At 38.7% G+C, this 17,785-nt stretch overlaps 1 protein-coding gene and 2 long non-coding RNA genes across 3 annotated transcripts; all 3 read right to left on the minus strand.

Annotated features, from left to right (window-relative positions):
* Positions 1 to 2,723: 2,723 nt before the first annotated feature.
* Positions 2,724 to 3,719, minus strand: LOC112846500 (uncharacterized). The gene is made up of 3 exons (XR_003219507.1): positions 3,483 to 3,719; positions 3,352 to 3,386; positions 2,724 to 3,116 (listed from the first exon to the last, which is right to left on the minus strand). It is a non-coding gene; the product is annotated as an uncharacterized LOC112846500 (long non-coding RNA).
* A 4,599-nt stretch (positions 3,720 to 8,318) lies between these two features.
* Positions 8,319 to 10,162, minus strand: LOC112846499 (uncharacterized). The gene is made up of 4 exons (XR_003219506.1): positions 9,829 to 10,162; positions 9,613 to 9,654; positions 9,270 to 9,515; positions 8,319 to 8,992 (listed from the first exon to the last, which is right to left on the minus strand). It is a non-coding gene; the product is annotated as an uncharacterized LOC112846499 (long non-coding RNA).
* A 5,318-nt stretch (positions 10,163 to 15,480) lies between these two features.
* LOC102077732 (uncharacterized) lies at positions 15,481 to 17,228 on the minus strand. Its single transcript, XM_013274488.3, has 6 exons — positions 16,891 to 17,228; positions 16,396 to 16,734; positions 16,180 to 16,221; positions 15,981 to 16,082; positions 15,786 to 15,823; positions 15,481 to 15,685 (listed from the first exon to the last, which is right to left on the minus strand). The coding sequence occupies exons 1-6, from the start codon at positions 16,928 to 16,930 to the stop codon at positions 15,569 to 15,571; spliced, it is 678 nt and encodes a 225-aa protein (XP_013129942.1). The 5' UTR covers positions 16,931 to 17,228; the 3' UTR covers positions 15,481 to 15,568.
* Between the last annotated feature and the right edge of the window lie 557 nt (positions 17,229 to 17,785).

Consider the following 17,785-nt stretch of genomic DNA (forward strand, 5'->3'; position numbering starts at 1 on the left):
AGGTGTGAAAGTGGGTGTGGGACCTAATCAGCCAGGGTTTCGGGTGAGCTCATTGTGAAACCTGGCCCCACCCTATCATGTGATTTCCTGAGGTCAGATGGCCCAGGATGTGAGTGGGCGTTAAGGCATCTGGGGAGGGAACTCAAAACTGGATTATAGATGGCAGACAGTTGGTGTCGTAAACCACCGCCTCTGTTCAAAGATGGTCGCTCACAGTGGACATAGATGGCCTCTTTCACTCCTCTTTCAAACCATCTGTCCTCTCTGTCCAATATGTGAACATTGGCATCCTCGAAAGAGTGACCTTTATCCTTAAGATGCAGGTGGACTGCTGAGTCTTGTCCTGTGGACGTGGCTCTTCTATGTTGTGCCATGCGCTTGTGAAGTGGCTGTTTGGTCTCTCCAATGTAGAGGTCCGGGCATTCCTCGCTGCACTGTACAGCATACACCACGTTGTTCAGTCTGTGTTTTGGAGTTTTGTCTTTCGGGTGAACCAGTTTGTGTCTGAGTGTGTTGCTGGGTCTGAAGTACACTGGGATGTCATGCTTGGAGAAAACTCTCCTGAGTTTCTCTGATACACCGGCTACATAGGGGATGACAACGTTGTTGCGTCTGTCTTTCTTATCCTCCCTCGCTGGTGTCTGATCTTCTTTTCTGTGCCTTTTTGCTGACTTTATGAACGCCCAGTTGGGATAACCACATGTTTTCAGTGCTTCCTTTACATGTGTGTGTTCCTTTTTCCCTTCAGGCTTAGAGGGAACAAGTTCTGCCCGGTGGTGTAGGGTCCTAATTACTCCAAGTTTACAAACTTGGAGTAATTAGGACCCTACACACACACACACACACACACACACACACACACAGGGTATTCTTTGTTCACATGCATACCTATATAAGATGTCATATGTTAATGAACCTATGCATATTCATGTAACCACAATAAAAGGAGTGCTATGGGGAACCTGGCTGAGAGTCTGACGGAGGTCAAGTGGGTGGAACGACACTTGGCTCCAGGCAGGCCTCCCTCATGCATGAGTACTACAAAGAACTTTGCCTACTTGTGTCTTGTTTTTGCTGTGTAGCAAATTGTCCTGAACGTTCCAGCGAATAGGTTTATGCTACAAACCTATCAGGTACACCCGTCATATAGACAGCTAAGGTAAACAGTGGATTGACAGGCTGTCTTCACTACTGATGAACACTGGCCAGAGTGTTTGAGGTGACTCTGGGGTAAAAACGCAAAATATTGCAAAATATTACATTGACACAGAACTGTTTTTTATTCCTGATTTATTTCCTAGATATTATTCAAGTTAAAATATAGTGTGGGCAAGAATATTTTTTCTTGCACATTCACGGTGCACAAAGAGAAATTTAGGATCTCCAGTGCATTATGAATAGCAAAAGTAACAACTCCACCCACAGGGGTCTCACAAACAGCGGGGGGAAAAAGGCATTTGTTCCACTCTGAGCAGCAATTCACTTCCCTCCTGAACCTATGTGGTGGCAGCATACACAACAGTTATGGTCCTCTTTGTGGTTTTTGATAAAAGGTCACTTTATAGTTTATTTTTTTTTTAAAAAAAGAGTAAAAAAAAAGAAAAGTAAAAGTTAAAAAAAGTAATTAATCGTACAATTTCTGTAATTTATTGCGATTAATCGCAATTACTTTATCAATATCCTGGTTGCAATTATATTTTTTCAACTTTATATTTAAGCTTGTAACTGACATTTATGCAACATGATGAAGTTAATTCAGAATAAACACAAAGAACGTATGCTTAAATTCAAACAGAATTTGAATAACAAACAGAATTTGCATGAGCAAACAGACTCGAGAAAAAAGGGAAAACATGCACTTAACATGTTTATTGAACATTTATGTTAACAAAAAAATCTTTCATTTATCCACTTTTTCTCCTTCAGTCTTGGGGAGGCACTTCAAGTCCTTGAAACGAGGAATCAAAGCTATGTAAAGCGCGTGTTGTCAACGATATTAATAGGTCTGTAGTTTGTTGCAATGCACTTGGCATTGTGTCAGTCAATATGGCCGTGGTAGACTTACTGAGTCCCCGATGCTCCGTGAGTGGTTTGTCGCATGCTGGGTGACGCGTTACTCAAAGCCCTAGCGGCATCTCCGACTAACGTATGCTTCGCGTCAATGTGATATTTCAAGCTGGAAGTGCTTTGGTGAAAAGAAAGTTCCTTCTTACACAATGTGCATAATATTTTATGTCGGTCAACTGTTCAGTCTTGTTATTTTTTTAATACTCAAATTTCCCATCGAGAGGGCCAATGTGCGTTTATCATCTTCCATACTGAGTTGATCGGTTCAGCTGCCCGTCACTACCAGATCAACTGCCTATTTGTGCATGTGTGAAGGCAACTCTACTTGGACAAACTGCCAGAAATGCGTTGACAGAAACATTTCAGGGATTTTGAGTCATTCTGCACTCCAGATGCGTTAATTGTGTTAAAAATTTTAATCGCGTTGACCGTGATGGAGGATTAATTTGCATTAACACGTTAATTTTGACAGCACTAGTATGTTTCAGATATGTTAGTTATGTTTAACCAAGTTATATGTTTAAAATATAAATAAAAAAAGTGTACAATAACTTGCAAACCTCATAAAACCGCATTTTATTTGCAACAGAACACAGAAACATAGCATGTTTAAACTTTTTAAGCAAAAATAGAAAGAATTTTTTTAACAAGCTAGGTATAAACAAACTAAGTGTATGAGTCAAACTATATAAGACAGCATTAAATCTTTCCAGTCATGAACACAGATATATATCTAACTCAAACACAGTGCTGTGTGTTACCTCATCGGTTCACATGTGTTTGTATTAATTGGTACCATATTTACTTTTACCATATGGTACCAATTAATACTGTTTCATTACAGATTCTGTAACAAGAAAGATGCAACTTAACAGGTGTCAGGATTTTCATCACAGTTGTGTTTAAACCATGCCCCAGTGCAACTATAAAAGCAGAAAAACTTGAGACTATCTGGTAGCAGCATAGATCACATTTGACCCCATTTGGATTCTTTTTGCTTTCGGCTGAAACGTTACTGTAGCATAGTTCAAGTCATCATTGTCTCGACTCTGTGAAAAGAACAGTCATAATGAATATTAATTCCTTATAAAGTAATTATTATTTATGATTAATTATTTTAAGTATATGATGGATAAACATCCATTACTTTTTGCTTACATACAGACAGTACAAATAGATTTACAATAATACATAAAGCAACACCTCAAATGTTAGTTTGTGGTATATGAGCTAGTTTTGTTTGGGCCTTGTCAAAGTACAAAAGTACATTTTAAATTTAGTCACCTCACTTTGGTCCAGATTTTGTTGTTCTTTAAAAGCTAGGAGGCAAAAACAACACAGTTACTCTGTCTGTTCAGTAGAGCGCATTATGAAGATTAAATACAAGAAAAGCTGTTGCAGGTTTTTAAAAGTACCTTGCTGAAGTTTCCTGTTTTGAACAACCAGCCCAATGATGAACATTAGGAGGAAAACAGACAGAACACCCAAGGTGACACTCGTCAGCTTAGCTACAACGTCAGACTCTTCTACGAGAAAAATGCAGAAAATTAAAACCTCCAAAACTTTTTTTGGCTTTCAAATCATGTGCACGTGCACAATAGAATACATTTTTAGGAAAATCTTACGTTTAAATTTGCTGTCCATGTCATCTGCAGGCTCATTGGTGTCTTTTCAAAAACAAGACACTGAATTTGTTTTTTCATTGATTTAATAATAATCAAATTATAGAAAATCCACAATGTTGTATATGCAATGCAGGAAGTGTAGCATAATTGAAAAAGAAATATTCAAACAATGGGAACCAAAACAAACCAAAGACTACAATAATTATCTACAAAACAGTAATACAATAATCTTACCACCAACGTTTAAACGTGCCACACTGAAAAGCAGACGTCCATCTGAGTGAAATCCACAGAAATACAGCCCAGAGTCAGTTTGATCCACTTTCTTGATTTTGAGGAAAAGAGTTATGATGTTGGTTGTCATTTCAAATTTTCCATTTTGAAATTCATCACTATATTTAACCTCTCGTTTAGAATTTACCAAACGAGAGATATATCGGACTGTGGTACTGTTGACCAATCTAAACCAGAAAGTCATAGAGTCCATTTTGGAGTTGTTAGTGCACTGCAGAGTCACATCTTCACCTGGCCGGACCTTTGTGGTCTGAAAACCAAAAGCTGAAATGGAAATTCCCCCTGAAACAATGGAACAAACAAACAAATGTTCTTTAGAGACTTACTGTAAGATAAGATGATGGGGAATTCGATATCTCTAAATTGTAAAGTTAGTAATAAGCAAATGTAGTTGATGATGGGTTCAACAAACAATAATACGTTAATAATGAAGTTAAGTGTAATAAACTATACTTACAGAAGCTACAGAGACTTAAAGCTGTTATAAAGCTGAAGTTCATCGTTGTGTGTCTGATGCTCTGCAAGTCCACAGTTGGTGTGTTCACTAGAAAGGTTGCTCTCAGTTTCCTACTGTGAATGCAATAGTGGTTGAGTGTCACGTGGTGCTTAAACCATTTCAAACTGGCTCTCTCAAGACAGTGTTTATTCCTGTTCAGCCATTTCATACATAGTAACATGAACCCACACATTACTGTTAACAAGTAACAGCAATCTTCATTTAATTTCACTTCATTTCCCAAGATGAATATCTATTTGAGTTACCACTTTCTAAATACAGATGTTTGCCAATAGGGTCAAGAAAAACTCAAACAGCACAAAATAAGAATATATCAAATTTAAGCTAAAAGGTCAGTTATTGCACCCTCCTTTAATTAGGCTGGTAACCCTGATAATGCTGATTAGTTTTAGAGCTCTAGTGTTATTGCCCGGATGTCCGGTGTGTTTGCGGTGAAGACCGAAGAGCCGGAAAACACGAGGGACATAACTGAATTTAACAAAAAGCAAGGCTTTAATTATGACTGACAGAGAAACGTAGAAACAAAAGGCAATGGCGAAACTAAAATATAATCTAAACTTGGGAAGCTTGGATTAACTATGACAACAGTGACATGAAACATAAACATTAACATGAATCTGAACCCAAGCTTGAAAGTAATCCTGTGACAATCAGATTTTTAAAAAAACCCTCCACAGCGCTGAGTCAGCACTCTTAAAGGTTATTAATGGGTGTGAATGGGTGAATGACTGAATGTAGTGTAAAGCTATACAAATACAGGCCATTTTAATGATATTTTCCTGTCCTGTTTAGTTTTTTTTTTTAGTTTAGTTATTGTATTTCTGAGCTTTAGTTTATGTTTGCTCTGCTTCAATTAAAGACATGTTTTCAGTTTAAGTATGTTGTCAGTGTCTGCATTGGGGTCCACATTCTCTCTACTATATGGCAGACGTGACACTGGCAGATTTATCTGCCTCTGAAGCAGAAATATATTTCTGCTTGTCTATTAAACGGCTTCTGGCATGTCTAGAAGATATCAAAACTTTGATGGCCCTAAACTTTTTAAAATGTAATTTATTCAAGCAGAGGTGATCGTGTTTGGTCCTTGCAGACCTTGTGATTCTTTTTGGTCTCAGGTTCAGAATGTATTGAATATAATTTTTTGGACCTTCCTCCCAGTTTTGATTTACCCTTTATGGCTGGTCAGAGCGGGCACGCTCCATTTTACGTAACTATTTTTAAATCCCGGTAGAATTGCAACCACATAAGCTAGCGCAATAATTTTTTTTGCATATGAAACCGGAGAAAGTGTACTTCCAATTTATACATTCAGCTTGTCCTAGGTCATGGTTTCCTTCCACATATGGCTTTGCAAAAATTGTCTAAAAAGCATTTGCAGCAACAATAACATAATATTCCAGAAACACCTTTTGCCGATAACTCTTCCTACGTTGGAATAAATGTCAGCACGATCTGTCTGATGTCCGCCAATACCTGCCCGAAACCGGAAATGACGTCATTTTTGCAGAATATGCTTCAGAGGCAACTTTCTGCATCTGAAGCAGAAAGATATTTCTGCTTGTCTATTAAACTGCTTCTGGCATGTCTAGAATATATTAAAACTTTGATGGCCCTAAATTTTTTAAAATGTAATTCATTCAAACAGAGGTGATCGTGTTTGGTCCTAGCAGACCTTGTGATTCTTTCTCTATTGATTTGGGACCGCTGGCACAGTATTTTAAACTTGTTGTTACTAACCTGGGTTTTAAGATGGACTGTGATTTTAAACTGGACACTCGAATTAGGGCTACTGTCAAGTCCACTTTTTATCATTTAAGGCATTTGGCAGAGGTAAGACCTATTTTATCCAGGCCTCATTTTGAAACAGTAATCCATGTTTCTGTTTCATAGTAAGTATACCTGTCAGTTTGTTCTTTGGATGTTTTACAATATGAAAAAGACATAATTTCACATACTGTAAAGATTCAATGCCTGATTTAAAAATGATGTATTATCCAGTGTCACTAAGCCGTCCTTACCTTTAAACATAACCTCACATATTCCTCTTCTACCAAGTATCCTTGGCCGAGTTGCTGTGTGTGTATATTTATGAATGTACGTGAATGTTAGATAGAAAGCACTTACCTGGAGGAAGCTTATAAAAAAGTGCTTTTTGAATGTGTGAATGAGGCAAGTTGTACAAAGCACTTTGAGTTTTCAGAGTAGAAAAGTGCTATATAAGAACCATCTCGGAGTAAAATGATCTCACACTTTTTTCTCTCCCCGGGAAATGCAGCAGCTGTACCTTTTACAAGAAGATACACTGTGACAAACTACACACAAACAGTTGGTGTGTTTGTACTGATTTCTTGAGTGCTTCAGTTTGTTGTCCACATGGAGCTGACACAGATATACAGTCTGAAACAAGCAGAAGCAACAAACAGTTTACTTTCAACTAACTAAAAGATGCATGAACAATTCCTGAATAGCACTGAAGAATTTATACATTATAGAGTAATTCATGACAAAAAGTTACTGAAGCTTAAGGAGAGTAAAGTTGTTATAAAGATGAAAGACTGTATAATGAATGATTGTTGGAAAGCAATGACCACTAATGAACACTTCAGAATTGTGCTGTTATTTTGCAGCATGTTTACAGCAGGAATCAATGTTATGTACAAATGAATATAAAAGCAATATGCAACAAGGGTGATATTGTCACAGGCCTGGGTCAGAGACCCAGTGTTTTTGTTTTTTGGACTTTTACTTTTGATTTTATTATGAATCATGACTGTTGGTGTTTTGGTTTCCCAGTGTTTATTCTGTGCTCCCTCTGTTTTGTGTCATCCCTGCCTGTGTGTCCCCTCTATTGTAGTCAGGTCTCTGTGTTAAGCCTGCGTCTCTGAGTCTGTGTCTTTGCATGTGTGTGTTTCCTGTTTTACTTTGAAGGTCCGTGTCTGATGTCAGTGTGTTTACGTTTCCCCTGTCCCGTCATGTCTGATTACTCCCAGCTGTGCCCTCCTTCTGTGTCTCATTCCCTCGTCATCACTCTGTGTATTTAAGCCTTGTGTCTGCCTCTGTTAGTTGCTGGTTCATCTGTGTTATCCCCCTCCGTCATCCTGAGTGGTTTCCCTGCATCTGTCTACATCTCCCTGTATCTCCATTTGTGTCTGTAGGTTTCAGGTTTGTTTTATGCGTACTTTTCCCAGTTTAGGTTTTCTCAGTTCTGTTTTTTGCCACCCTCGCCTTTTTGTATTTTCATCCTCCATAAATAAAGCTCCCTCACATCAGAAGTGCCTGCATCTTGGGTCCTTTAATAATTCCACACGGCTCGCCCCACGAGCCTTGACAGATATATGAGACTTTACGTTGTATTTCAAACATCTGGTGAAAGAGTTTCAGATGTATTTATATTAACTGGACTCTATTTTATTTATATATGTTGTGTTTGTTCAAGACATGTAGCATCTCGTTTGTTTGGCGACAAAAATTTTAAATGAGCACGAAAATATTGAAAATGAACAAAACAGCACATACAACTGTACAATTACAGTAGCATTGTTTCTTCACTGCAGAGTTAGAATTGCTGCATCATATCATTAATATGATACAGCATCATTTCCAGTTACACAGTGAGTCCGTCTGTTGGCAGCATAGATCATATGTGACTCGATCTCTCTTCTTTTTGCATTTGGTCGAAATGTCGCTGCAGCATATTTTGGGCCATCAGAGCCATGAATCTGATTTGAATATTCATAGCCAATATTCAGTTTTTTATGATTAAATAATACAATAAGTAAAATAAGTCAACTGAACCCTTCACCAATTTATTGATCTTGAGGCTAATTTTCGGTAAACAAAAATGGAAGCTGCCAGAACTTTTGCTAAGTCACCACCAACAAGGACAAGCTGAGAAAACTCAGCTGATTTTTATCTGCATAGATAGCAAGGTTTCAACCAGAGGAAATGTTTCACATGTGTAGTCAGCAGTAATAAAAAACAGAAGGTCTTTTGCTGGAAGAGGAAGTATAATTTTCTGTTGTTTTGTCTTTTGATCAAGACATATTATAGCATAAGATAATTCATACAGTATCCAGTCACAGTTATATCCATGTTCCACATGAATGTAGTCTTTATTTTTCAAGAACATTTGTAGTCAGCAAGTATCGACTGTTTCTGTTCAGGTCGTGTGCAGATTTCCATTTCATTAACAATCACGTTACATGTTTGTTTGGCTAAATAGACTTTGATGGACGAAGTAAGTACTTAGAATTAACAGGAAAACACATACGAAAATTCAGTTAGCATTGGTTCACCACAGCAAAGTTAGTTTTTTTTTAACAAGAGTTTTTCATTTCCCCAATAAGTCATGATAACATCATCAGTCAGTTCAAGTCGCCTGCTGATTCTATCTGGTGGAAGCATAGATCACATTTGGCTCGATCTCTCTTCTTTTTGGTTTTGGTCGAACTGTCACTGCAGCATAGTTCACCTCATCAGATCCATGATTCTGTGAAAAGCACATTCATAGTCAGTGTTCATTTATTATAATTAATATATACATATTAATTATAATTATAGACAAATATAAGCAAGAACAATTAAGTGTTTATGTTACATTTCTAAAGGAAAGAAGACAATTAGTCAACAGCTAATTTGAACATACAAACCAAAAATCTTATTTCTTCCTTTATACGATATGTAATTTGCACTGTAATGCTGTACAGGCACATTTTGTTTAAGCGCTGCCAATCAGAGCATAAAAGTACATTTTTAGATTGACTCACTGTGCTTTGGTCCGGATTCTGTTCTTTTTTATTTGCTGATCCACAAAAAAGAACTTAGTGTTATTCTATTTCATAAACCAATTATACATTTGTGAATAGTAAAGATTATAAGAGCGATTTTGTAGCTGTAAAAAGTACCCGTCTGAAGTTTCATGTTTTGAACAGCCAGACCAGTGATGAGCATTAAGAGGAAAACAGACAGAACACCCAGGGTGACACTCGTCAGCTTTGCTACTTTGTGAGCCTCTAATACAAAAATAAAGGTAAAAAGCAACACGGCTGAAATTTATTTTACATTCAAATGTTTCTAATCATCTGCACAATAAAAGAAATGTTAACTTACGTTTAGAGATGCAGTCCATGTCATCCTGAGGCTCATCAGTGCCTATTCAAAAATAAAGCCTTGATTTTATTAGTCCTCATTTCTATATTTATCTTAACCTATAACCACCATAGTCTTTGTATACACGCTGTTGACAGTAATTACATTGCATATGTAATATAAACAAAAGAGTAATAACCGAAGAATGAGGAGGCAAAGACTTTACAATAATCTTACCTCCAACCTTTAATTGCATGACGCTTAAATTTAGACGTCCCTGTGAGAGAAATCCACAGAAATACAGCCCAGAGTCAGACACATCCACTTGTTTGATTTTGAGAAAGACATCAGAGGTTGTTTGTGTCATTTCAAATTTTCCAGTTTGCAATTCAGCATTGGACTTAACACTTGTAGCAGCCATAACAGCGATAGAGTTGACTGCGGTTCCGTTGACCAGTCTGAACCAGAAAGTCGTAACGTCATATGTGTAAATCTTGTTGCACTGCAGAGTGACAGTTTCATCTGCCTGCACCTCTGAGGTCTGAAACTCAGAACCTGAGACAGCAATCCAGCCTGAAACTGTGGAAACAATGAGATGTTTAATTGCTTCAAAGGAACATGGTGCTACACCTGTGAGTGTAAAGTTACTAATATGCAAATTTGTTTAAATTATTATAGGTTAAAAATGCAATAAAAGATTAGCTAATGATGTCAAAGAGTAATAGAGCAAACTTACATAAACAAGAAAGAGCTAAAGCTTGTATCACGTTCATCATCGTGCACATGACTGCTGCCCTGCAATGTCCGCAGATGGTGTGTTCACCAGGAAGGGTGCTCTCAGTGTGATAAATGTGATAGAGGTGGGAGTTTTGTGTTGCTTTCAAAGCTAAATGCGTTTAGGTCATAGAGTCATGATGCACGTGTTTAGTCTTAAAGGGGTTTTTGCAAGGTTATTTTTTGTCTTTACTTTAAAGAAGAAGATTGTTTCATTTTTTCTCAGCTTTAAAAACATGCATTATTAAAAAGCTGGTTGTTGTTAAAATGTTGATAGTGTCAGGGTTGGCTGTGTGGCAGGCAAAGGGTAGACCCAAAAGAAGGGAGTTTTATTCTGTAAAGTTATAAACCATAGCTAAACACAAAACTCTAAAACTAGAAACTAAGAACTGGAAACAAAAAGCTAGAAACAAGGAGTAGCGATGGAAACAAGGGGAACAAGGAAACACACAATAAGCAGAGGAAAACAGGGAACACAGCTGGAAATAATCAAACTAACAGGACAGTAGGAAGCAAAACTGAACACAGGATGAGAGCCTGTCAAAATAAAACAGGAACCACGCAGACCAAGACGCACAGGCTTGACACTTGGGGAAGAAACAGGCATGGGTGATAGACATGACGGGCTGGGGAGAACACAGATGACATCTCCAAAAGTTGAATCTGTTCATCTGGACGTAGCGTTTTGTGGGAGAAAAACGCTACGTCCAGATGAACAGATTCAACTTTTGGAGATTTACTTTCCTGGATGATTGAGAATGCATCAAAACACAGATGACACCAAAACAACCAGAGCACAAAAGGGAACAGATTAAATGAAGAAGAAACTAAGAACTAGAAAAACAAATGATTAAACTAGGAAGAACAAGCAACCTAAACAAAATATCAAATGAGACCTAAGAAACATTTACTATCTGTCATGGGAACCATGACAGATAGTAAAAGTCAAAGAGTCCTTGAGTCAACACATTTATGACAACAAAAGACATGCTGTTATATGACAAAGTTGGGTTTTAACTTCCATTTGATTTACAACTTCATGGGCCATAGTACTTTTTTTTTAAAGAATACATCAAATAATAATCAAATAATGCAACCTACAAAGGACAGAAGGTCACTGAAAAAACTGTTCTCCATCATGGACAACCAATCACACCCACTCCACTGTGGTCTGAAACTTACAACCCAAGACAAAAAATACAGCCTGAAGCAGTAGAAACAACAAGATGATCAGCTGGAGGTAAATGAAGAACTGGACCAGCCGGTGGTGGAGGAGGCGTGCGAGGGGCTGCTCCAGCTGAGAGTGGTGGATGAGCTGTGCGAGGAGATGGAGGTCCACGTGCCACACAGGGCTGCTCGGCCTGAGCCTGAGGTCAATTAGTCTGGAGGACCTGTGCAGTCCAAGATTGGGGAGACGCAGCATGACACCGGCCGAGCCACCTGGGAGCCTCAGTGCACTTACACGGCTGCTGCGCCGCTGCCACTGGATACGCGGGTGGCCCCAAACCTACGACACCAGCACCGCTGGATGCCCGGGCGTCCAACAAGAACGACACCTCCCCATTGCTGGGCCAGAAGCTGGGGGCGCCAACGGTCCGGGCCAATTCAATCTCTTGCTTGCAGGGGGAGGGAGTAGGTTCACCTGGATGTTTTCCAGTCGGGTGATGGGGGTATGTGGCGGGGCATGGTCTGCAATGCAGCTGCAGGTGAGATGCGCTGCTGGCAGCTGGAAAGCTGCAGCCGTGTTGTGACAGCAACAGTGAGTGTCAATAAAGTGTGTGACATTTTGAAAAGCATGAACATGTGGACGGGTCTGTCATAGTTTTGGTACACGAATCAAGGCTTCTCAAATCACTAGAGCTTGAACACCAACACATAAAGTATTAACAAAAACCCAGATGAGCCCAGAAACCCCATGTGGCCCCAACAAAAACAAAGACCAAATCACAGTGCATGCCATCAGTACGCCAAGCCTGAAACATACAGGAAGACCAGTGCCCAAGGCCGCTGCTGAGACCCAACAGAGTCCAGACAGCACAAACAGCCAAGAAAAGGAGTCCAGCAGCACAAGAGTGAAGGGCAGTGAACAAACCAAAGACCCATGAAGAACACCAGCCAGCTTAATGTGACACGATGAGATAGAGATGTTGCTCTTATCATGCTACACTGATACATGGAAAGAACCATGTATTAAAAGGAGGGATTTTACAACAAATACAGCAACAGTGGTTAATGAAGAGATTCTGTAATTACCCTTTCAATAATCTTTTAACTCGTGTATGATTTGTGCAAGTAATAATACAAGCAGAGGCATTCAAAGGCTACAGGCAACACATCCACACCTAGAGTAGTCTTTTGATCATCTACACATGGACTTTGACATTGAACTCAGGCCATGTGAACGCAAAAAATAATGCTTGGTGTTTGCTGAGATGTTTTCAAAATAAGCAGCAGTTTTCCTTTCTTGCAAATAAGATGCAGGTGCAGAAGCAAAAACCTTGCTCAAAGAAACCCTTTCAAAGTGGCGAATTTCAGATAATCTCAGCACCAGTTTTGAAACAGTAGGTTAAGGCACAATGTGCATAAAAAAACCCCCCACACCCTTACAAACCAGAAAACTGATAAGAGATCTTCAAAGACGATTCCAGATACTTCTGTGAACCCAGACTGAGGTTAAAGTCAAAGTTGAACCGCTCAAGATTCATACCAGCAATTACAAGAGGATTCCAGAACCACAAAACCTACTCAGAGTTTTAAAGATTTGCACACTGATGCTGAGGAAGACAACAAGGGTGATCAACGTGCTTTGCCCTTTCAATCTACAGCTGCGTTGGAAGAAAAGTAAGAGTGATGGGTGAAAATGTTCCCCAACAAGAGCTTATCAAGCTCCAACTAAGTGACACACGGGGGGAAACTCTGTCACCAGGTATCAGCAGTTGAACACAGACAATACCTGTTTAGGATGGTGTGACCTGAGAGGTTTTTCAGTTGCGTTTTGTTTTCTGTGATTTGTGATCATTTTCACATATGATCAACAGAATTACTCAAGGTGCTTTCTTCCTGAGAGTTTCAGCTTCTTCTCGAGTCCTAAATTTTATCGAAATAAATTTGTGCCTATATTATTTGAATCTCACAACTACTTCACTAATAAATTCTTAGTGCATTTTCTGTATGGCAGTTAGACCTACTTATAATCGTCAGCCCTAATAATAATAACAATTACTACTGTGAGTTCATTTGTCATATCAACCACACAAATGTTGACTCATCATCTTAAATTCCAGTACTCTGTGGTCATTTCATTCCCACAAGTGATTTTGCGAGGCCTCCAATATCCTTTGAACCCCCACAGGGTGTATTTACTCCTTCAGAGATAAATGTGACTGATTGTTTCATCTCCCCCTGTCATGTGTTTGCTGGGAGCAGTGATAATTATAAAGTCCAAGTCTGTCAATGAAGGAGCTCTCCGGGTCTCCAACAGATTCATGCATGTAGTGCAGACATTGATGATTTTTTTGCCAGTCTTCTGTCTCCTACCACCAGCACTGAGTCAATGGGCGTGACAGAGCTGGCCTTCCTGATGAGCTTATCCAACCACTTCCTCTCAGCTGCATTTAAGCTGCTGTTTCAACAGATACCATAGAAAATGGCTGATGCCACCACAGAGTCAGAAAAGGTCTTCAGGAGCACCTGCTGCACTCCAAAAGCTTCCTGAGCAGGTAGAGTCTGCTCTGACCATTCCTGTAATGAGCATCAGTCCACTCTCCCACTGTCAGTTCCCCAGATGTTCACTGGTGTCGGTGTGGTGGGTCTGCACCTGTGGAAATCCACCACCAGCATCAGCATGATGGTAAGAATTCCCAACCATGGAAAAGAAAGCTCCTTTATACCCACTGTATCCACACAATGGGTATAAAGGAGCTGTTATAATTTTGCTTTTGGGCCAATCCTTGTGATAAGACTGTTCATGCAGTATTAATGTCTTTACAACGGCTTCAACAATCTTTCAATAAATATCTGAAAATCAGTTTGATTTTGGTTCTTAGTCAATTTTTTTCACATCACATGCCTTGCCCAGTCTGACACATACTTGTGGTAATCGTCTCTAAATATGATGATTAACCTTTACAAGCTCATTGAGTATGAGGAACAATTTAAAAGACTCAAAGAGGCCAAACTTAGTTTTTGCTGCTTTCTGTCAAATGAAACCAGCCTGGCCTTCAGAGTAGAGCCTCTTACTGGATCAGTGTTTTTTTTCTCTAAAAGCATGTCACCCTTTTCAAATGTATTAAAGCAGTTGACCTAAACAGCTGAAAGAGAGATGTGAAACTTTTATGTGAAAGCAGTTACACTATTTTTGTGTGTGGTTTTATTGCAATGCTAAAAGCAGTTGATAAACAGTGTTGCTACAAACTTTCTGTTTGTTCAAATGTCAGGAAAGAAAACTTCCCCTTTTCTCATACAAGATAATAGAAACTGTGAAACAATTACTAATGTCAGTGTATTCAAACTAAAATCATGTTTGTGTTTTATATAAAACTTGCTGGAATTAATTTCAGAGAAACACACCTTATACCATAGCTCCAATGATTTAATTATTTTTGTTTGGCGTTACTCATATAAGACCAGTGTAACCCAGTCACAGATTACATATTGTTATAATTACACAAAATGTGTTCTTTATACCTGACTGTTAGGACCTTCAAGCCTGTAGTTATATTCATTATCGGTTAGAGCTCCTTCTCATTGTTCTTCTTCTTCTTTGGTGCAACCCTATAAATTCCCCTGTGGGAGAGGAGCTGGAGCGAGCAAGTTATTTACTTGGAGGTCTTTCTTTCTTTTACCTTTCTTTGTCAGACACAACGCAGAAACACACCGGCTACACCAGCAAGAAGAGAGTTTTGTAAATAACGTCTCTCTTAGTATTTGAATTAATGAAGTCATTTCATATTTGTTGTTAGTGCTGAAAGCTTCCTGTGGTGCAGACTTTATCCATTACCTGCAACATTTGTCTTCAAACCATGGCAACCATAACGCTGCCTGGAACAACACAACGTAGCTGTCAAACAAAACCCAAACAGTCCTGACCCGCCACAGTATGAAAGAGGAAAATACTGCCGTGTAATCCATTTATTTCAACAAAGTGGAGGAAATAGAAATAAAACAGGAAGCAGCACGAACACAGTCAAACAGGGAAATGAGTCTATCTGTTGGAAGTATAAATAACATGAGTTTCTGGTTGCTTTTGTGCTGCAGGCCTCCCGCGTCTTTTTACTGCTGATTGCAGTGCTGGATCCTTCAGGGTGCCAGGGTCCAGATTCTGTAATTAAAAGTGCAGAAATAAAATAACTGAACTGGCTTAAAGGTGCAAGCATCAAAATATTCAAACATTACAACATACTGTATAAAAAAGCTCCCACCTCAAATTGTTCTGGATTCTTATTTTCATGTTCTTTAGCTGATAATTCAAAGACATGATCATCAATTAAGTTAACAATATAGTGACATTAAAAGCTAAGACTTTGCTCTTATTGTTATTGTGACAACATTTGTGTTTTTTCATATAGTTGACATTTCACCAAATATGAGAAACATAGAGTTGAAGTAAAAAGTACCTGATTTCCCGTGTTGAACAGCCAGACCAGTGATGAGCATTAAGAGGAAAACAGACAGAACACCCAGGGTGACACTCGTCAGCTCTGCTACTTCGTGAGCCTCTAAAACAAAAATAAAGGCGAAAAGCGACACGGCTGAAATTTATTTTACATTCAAATGTTTTTAATCATCTGCACAATAAAAGAAATATTAACTTACGTTCACAGATGCAGTCCATGTCATCCTGAGGCTCATCGGTGTCTATTAAAAGACAAAGCCTTGATTTTATTAGTCCTCATTTCTATAATAATCTTAATATATAACCACCATAGTCTTTGTATACAGCGTGTTGACAATAATTACTTTGCATATGTAATATAAACAGAAAGAGCAATAACCGCAGAACGAGGAGACAAAGAATTTACAACAATTTACCTCCAACCTTTAATTGCATGACCCTTAAATTTAGACGTCCCTCTGAGACAAATCCACAGAAATACAGCCCAGAGTCAGACACATCCACTTGTTTGATTTTGAGAAAGACATCAGAGGTGTTTTGTGTCATTTCAAATTTTCCAGTTTGAAATTCAGCATTGTAATTGACATTTGTAGACACTGGCTTAACAGCAAGAGAGTTGGCTGTGGTTCCGTTGACCAGTCTGAACCAGAAGGTCAAAACATCATATGTGAAAGTCTTGGTGCACTGCAGAGTGACATTTTCACCTGCCTGCACCTTTGGGGTCTGAAACTCAGAACCTGAGACAGCAATCCAGCCTGAAACAGTGGAAACAATGAGATGTTTAATTGCTTCAAAAGAACATGAGGCTAAACTTGTAACGTTACTAATAAGCAAATGTGTTTAAATTATTATGGGTTAAAATGCAGTGCTAGATTAACTAATGATGTCAAAGAGTAATAGAGCAAACTTACAGAAACAAGAAAGAGCTAAAGCTGTTATCACATTCATCATCGTTCACATGACTGCTGCCCTGCAATGTCCGCAGAAGAGTGCTCTCAGTGTGATAGAGGAAGGAGTTTTGTGTTGCTTTCAAAGCTAAATGCGTTTACGTCATAGAGTCATGCACGTGTTTAGTTTTAAAGTGTTATTTTGAAGTTATTCTATATCAAAATGTCAATCATATAGATTTCACCTCTGTCATATTCTCAACATTTATAACTGAGCTACTCGTATATATAAGAGGTCTTTCTTATACTTTGTAAACATTGTAATATTGTAATATTTAATTTAATCCAGTCTGTTACTGTTCTTATTGTCTTGGAGTAATAGTAAGTAAGTAAGTAAAGTAAGTAAAATTTTATTTCTATAGCACCTTTCAAGATAAAAATCACAAAGTGCTTTACAAAGGCAGAAAACAGACATTAAAATCCAAAACAAAACAAAATTAACCAAAAGCGAGTTTAAAAGACATGACTGAGTCCACAGATCTCAAACTCAAAGGGAGCGAGTCCCAGAGTCTGGGAGCCACTGATACAAACGCTCTGTCACCTTTTGTTTTTATCCTTGTATGAGGGACAACCAGCAACCCCTGGTGACAAGACCTCAGGGACCTGCTGGGGTGATAAGAAAGAAGAAGATCACTTAAGTAAGTAGGAGCTACACTGTGCAGGGGCCTATAAGTCATGATTATGATCTTAAATTGGACCCTGAACTTGACAGTTAGCCAATGCAGCTGAATCAGCAGGGGAGTGGCATGGGAGTGTTTGTGATGCTTTGCCAGAAGCCTAGCAGCAGCATTCTGAACGCCCTGCAGTCGTTCCAGGGAGGCATTACTTAAGCAAGTAAACAAGGAATTACAATAGTCTA

The sequence above is a fragment of the Oreochromis niloticus genome, linkage group LG3, assembly GCF_001858045.2.
Source record: "Oreochromis niloticus isolate F11D_XX linkage group LG3, O_niloticus_UMD_NMBU, whole genome shotgun sequence".
In the NCBI taxonomy this organism is placed as follows: domain Eukaryota; kingdom Metazoa; phylum Chordata; class Actinopteri; order Cichliformes; family Cichlidae; genus Oreochromis; species Oreochromis niloticus.

What these genes read in the sequence shown, in the direction of transcription:
- LOC102077732 (XM_013274488.3), bottom strand. Translation starts at nt 16,930, where the DNA reads ATGATGAATGTGATAACAGCTTTAGCTCTTTCTTGTTTCT. An exon ending in TTTAGCTCTTTCTTGTTTCT is followed by an intron (nt 16,735 to 16,890) that starts GTAAGTTTGCTC and finishes CCACTGTTTCAG; the next exon opens with GCTGGATTGCTGTCTCAGGT. An exon ending in AGAATCCAGAACAATTTGAG is followed by an intron (nt 15,686 to 15,785) that starts GTGGGAGCTTTT and finishes TTTTAATTACAG; the next exon opens with AATCTGGACCCTGGCACCCT.